Below are 4,691 nucleotides of genomic sequence, written 5' to 3' on the forward strand. Positions count from 1 at the left end.
GGCGTGCTCGTGGATGGTGGAGGCACGGAGTTGATGGGGTTTCACCGGCGATGGCGGCGGCGGAGGGCGGAGAGAAAGAGGGAGGCAGCGGCACAGTGGTGCGGCTTACGGGCAGCGTGGCGGTGCTGGTTCGTCGGAGAAGGGGTGAGGCAGTAAGAGAGGAGAGAGGAAAGAGAGAGAGAGACTTGTGAGGCAGTCAAGTGACGACCTCCTCAAACATCTAAGAGAGACAATCCAATAATTTGATTACACATTTTCATATTTAGTTCCTTTGATTTACACTTCATCTACAACATCTTGAGATTTTGTAAACTGCATTATTTCCAGATCTCCAATTATATGTAGATTTCATCTCCTGCTACGTAGATAAAAAAGAATCCTACAATTCTTATCAGTATGTATAGGAAGTCAGTCTTCCACAATATTCTGGAGCACAGTAGTACAATATGCAATCAGAGGATCCATAAACATAGATATAGCATATTATAAGACCTTCGACGCAAATAGTTGCATGGAATTGATTTACTTTTCAGCCAAAACATGCAAATATCGAAGTTATCCAGACAAAACAAATCATGAAGCTTTATCGTAATAACAACAAAAGCCATGAATTGTCTTATCTGTGGGACAGTTGTTGTAGGAATCCTCCCTATAACGCCAGGAGAGGTGCTGCAAATGCAAGCATCATCTTTTGACTTTTCGGAGGCAAAGGATGTATACATCCAACTGTTGCCCTGGAAAAATTCACATGTATATGAATAAAACGCTTAATTGGTGATTGAAATCCATAACATGACGACATTATGAAACATTAAGCACAAAGTCTATATTTGAGATAGCATCCGCTGAAGTAGTAAACTTAGTTTACATCATACTGATGATTATCACATCATCATAAGGTACTTACAATCTAAAATTTAAATGTCCTCACTGCATGCTTTGATTTTACACAGCCAAAAAAAAAAAAGAAACTACTTGAGGAAGATATCTGACACTGGATAATGACTAGGCTTAAATACTTTAATTCCGCCTTTCAGCCCCTTGAACAGCTGGTCTTTTTTTTTTGTCATATCACTACAGTTGACATCTCCATACAAGGACGAGTATTGACAATCACATCGCGAAAAATGTTGCGATCAGCTTTAATGATTATAAAATATCAGAGGTTCTTCATGAATAATACAATATGATTGTTCACACTCTTTTACAAGGTTCACCGACAAAACACATTTAAAAGAAAATAGAAGTTTATTTCTTTCCAAGAATATAATGCATGATAACATAGTTACAATTGCTCAACTGTCTACAGCGATGGAGGTAAACAACAAAGTCAAAAATATCAACAAAACACCTATTCTCATGCTTGTTACAATGTCATCCAAGGCAAAACGTGGACGAGAATCCAACCATTGAAAAGAGAGGTGAAAGGTAGAAATAAAAATCAACTAACATGAGTACCAGGTCCAGCGGAAATTAATGTCTTCAGTTCTGCTAAATGTTCATCATTTGAAATATGGAGCGAGATGCGAAGATTAGTTAACAATGCTTCTTGGTCCCAACTCAAGGGGCCGGACGCATACAATGCCTCCAAAGTGCACCGATAAGCATGTAACTCCATACTATGAATACTTGCTGCTATTTTTGCTGGTGAAGAAAGAGAGTGTCTTTCCTCCTTGTCTGCAGAATCTTGAAAAGACTCTGCATCACTGCAAAGAAGCTCAGTTCCTTGACAATAATCTTCTTCTGGAAATACGTTGGAAAATTTATCATTGACACTACAACTACCAACCGAACAGGCATCACTATGAGAGTCACTAGCTTCTTTACTTCTGATAAGGAAATGGCCAACGGAGCCGCTTCTTTTGGTTTTCTCCAATGCACAATATCCATCAGATACATCGTTCAATGAACCACGTACATAATTCTCATCCATTAAATTTTCTTTGCACTTGGCACTAACATTGACCTGTCCCTTTAAGGCAGTTGGCCCTACTCTCCGTCTCTTAAAAGCTCTACCAGTTGCCTCTAAATCCTGAATGTTTCTAAAGGTTTCATTTTTAGAGTAGGCAACTTGGGATGCCCTATTCAGCAACAACGAAGAGCTAACATTAGACTTCCGCAACTCAGTGCACCCCTGAGCAGCTAAATGATCACTCCCAACATGAAATCTATTCCTTGCGCTAAAAGACAGGATCTTGCTCACCTTTTTAGAAGGTTTTAAAGCTGATAGTTGGCCAGGTCTCCTACACAGTCCAGATCCCTATAAGAAGAAACAAACATAAAGTCAACAAACACAAACTAAACAACTCAGACTAAAGCTGAAAGATAACTATGAAAAAGAACCAAAAAAACAAAATGAATGAATAATTAAAAGGATAAGTGGAACTCAAAATAGAATAGGGAAAATCCTCAAAATAAAACGAGAAAAGGCCAAATATAAATGGGAAATTCTATTAGACACAATGCAATAAAGAAGATGGAAAGGGAGGGAGACTACAAACTCACCTTCTTTATAAAGTCCCGTTCCTCATCTTGCCAACATTGTACCACTCTAATGTTTGATCTGTGCACACAAAGTTCCTTCAGGCATCCAGTCAGGCGTACGAAATAGTAGTCTCTATCCAGAACCTTCACAATTGTAGCAGTCTTCCAAGAAGATTCGTCAAATACCTCCATAACTTGACCAATTTCCTGATTTTCCAAACCGTCCACACGTAGTGCAGAAGATCTGACATTCTTTCTTGACACCCTCTCAATCCTCCCCCTGCTTTCCGTGCCAGGATAATCATCAGACCTTACAGTGTACATATGCCCATCATCAGAGAGAATCTCTGCACGACGCCATGATGCAGGTGACTGCCTCATGTTTATTACCTCCACTTTGCTTCCCCTTCTAAATCTCATGATTCGCAACTCAGCTCAAACCTGATAACCTGGTTATTTCAAAAGCATAATATAACTACAACATAAGACTTGGTAATAGGTAGCCATAACAATATCAAAACTTGAAACCAAAACTTGGTAATTTGAAACTGTGCCTTTGGACTAAACGTGGAGCTATATTGTATCAAGAACGGAAAGCATATTATCATCAGTAATCTCAAGATATACATGAAAAGACAAAAGCTTTACATCAAGACCCAAAAAGTTCATGGAATTAAAAGTTAACTGATTCAATTGAGAAATGAAACTTTGAGAAACACTATTTTTATACGATTCTTCAGAAAAAACACCACTTTTCAGGAATACAGCACACACCCATCGACATTTTTGAAGAGTCTGAGCAACAAATATCGATATATATAAAATTCGAGAAAACCCCACAAAATGGATTTCTTACACAAAAGTATGATTATCTATAAAGAACTTCCGCTCATCAATGCTCATTCGAACCACAAAATGGACTAGACGATCACACATACACGCACAAAAAAAAAAAAAGAATAGGCTACAACATCTCAGTGTAATCCCACAAGTGGGGCCTCGGAAGGGTAGAATCAAGAATGTACAAAGACCTTACATCTACCTCGCAAAGAGGTAGAGAGGCTACTTCCGATAGACCCTCGGCTTAACTAGTACCTGCCAAACAATCTAACAAAAATAAAGGACACAAATATGGGGCAATCACAATACAAACTAATCGAAATGGAAAGCGCTACGCAACAATAAACAGGATCTTTCACATACATACTCACAAATACATACAAAACAGGATCTTTCAAAAGCATTTCAAGAACATTGCTAAAACTACCTAAATAAAATTCATAAAATTATAACAAAAATCATTTCTTTTAATCACTAAAATAAAATTATAGATTAAAAGAGACTTGCTTAAGCACTGAGTAAAATACACAAAAACTGAAAACAAATTAACAAAAAAATCAAAAAAATCTGAAAAAAAATAATCAGAACCCAATAAATTAATGTCAACAAACAATCAAAAAATCCACAAAAAAATCGACGATTAAAATGAAAATTAAATACAATTAATAAAATTCAAAAAATGGATCAAAAAACGAACCTTTTTTCCAAAATTGAAACAATTATTCAACTTATTAAGCTGCTGATCGGAAATTGGATAATTCACTTAAAGGAATTGAACGAATTTTTCGGATTTGAGTAAAAATTTTATTTGTGTTCTAGGGTTTGGTTTTGGGGGAAATAGAAAATATTTAAGAAAATAAAAATATTTATTCAAAATATATATTTTGCAGAGAAGGGTATTATTGGAATAAATTGGGTAATTTTTGCTCAAAATTTTGATCCACCAGAAAAAAAAATTAATGGTCCCCACTATGCTCCAATGTACTTTTTTTTTCTATTTATTATTATTTCGACAACGACGTATCAGTATAATTTCATCAAGTGGGGTCAAACGAGGATAGCATGTACGACACTTTATATTTATCTCAAAGGTAGAGAGTTGTTCGATAGATACTCGTTTAAAGAAAAAAATAGTCCAAATACTTTTTGAAGTAGCAATAAAAGTATAAGAAATAGTAAATAGTAGGAAAAAGAGTCAGAAATATACCTAAACTTCGACAAAATTTGTTGTAACACGCCTCAACTTTGTGGGGTTACTATGACCCCACTCGACTATTTATTACTGTATTTATGATTCATATATTTATCCAGTTGGACCACTTCAGACTCTTACGTGCTCAGTGTGCGTGAATTCACGCAGTGGTCCA

General features: G+C 36.3%; 1 protein-coding gene across 2 annotated transcripts; it reads right to left on the bottom strand.

The window, feature by feature from the left end:
- Window positions 1-226: 226 nt before the first annotated feature.
- Window positions 227-4,174, bottom strand: LOC107871380. 2 transcript variants are annotated; one of them, XM_047412840.1, is made up of 4 exons: window positions 4,022-4,174; window positions 2,506-2,933; window positions 1,459-2,260; window positions 227-734 (listed from the first exon to the last, which is right to left on the bottom strand). In XM_047412840.1, the coding sequence occupies exons 2-4, from the start codon at window positions 2,902-2,904 to the stop codon at window positions 685-687; spliced, it is 1,251 nt and encodes a 416-aa protein (XP_047268796.1). In that variant the 5' UTR covers window positions 2,905-2,933; window positions 4,022-4,174; the 3' UTR covers window positions 227-684. The 2 variants fall into 2 exon arrangements, with proteins under 2 accessions (XP_047268796.1, XP_016573791.2); XM_016718305.2 differs by having other exon boundaries at window positions 1,451-2,260.
- Window positions 4,175-4,691: the final 517 nt, after the last annotated feature.

This window comes from Capsicum annuum, chromosome 5 (assembly GCF_002878395.1).
Source record: "Capsicum annuum cultivar UCD-10X-F1 chromosome 5, UCD10Xv1.1, whole genome shotgun sequence".
In the NCBI taxonomy this organism is placed as follows: Eukaryota; Viridiplantae; Streptophyta; class Magnoliopsida; order Solanales; family Solanaceae; genus Capsicum; species Capsicum annuum.

What these genes read in the sequence shown, in the direction of transcription:
- LOC107871380 (XM_016718305.2), bottom strand. Translation starts at nt 2,904, where the DNA reads ATGAGATTTAGAAGGGGAAGCAAAGTGGAGGTAATAAACATGAGGCAG. An exon ending in AACGGGACTTTATAAAGAAG is followed by an intron (nt 2,261 to 2,505) that starts GTGAGTTTGTAG and finishes TTCTTCTTATAG; the next exon opens with GGATCTGGACTGTGTAGGAG. An exon ending in CCGCTGGACCTGGTACTCAT is followed by an intron (nt 735 to 1,450) that starts GTTAGTTGATTT and finishes GAATTTTTCCAG; the next exon opens with GGCAACAGTTGGATGTATAC.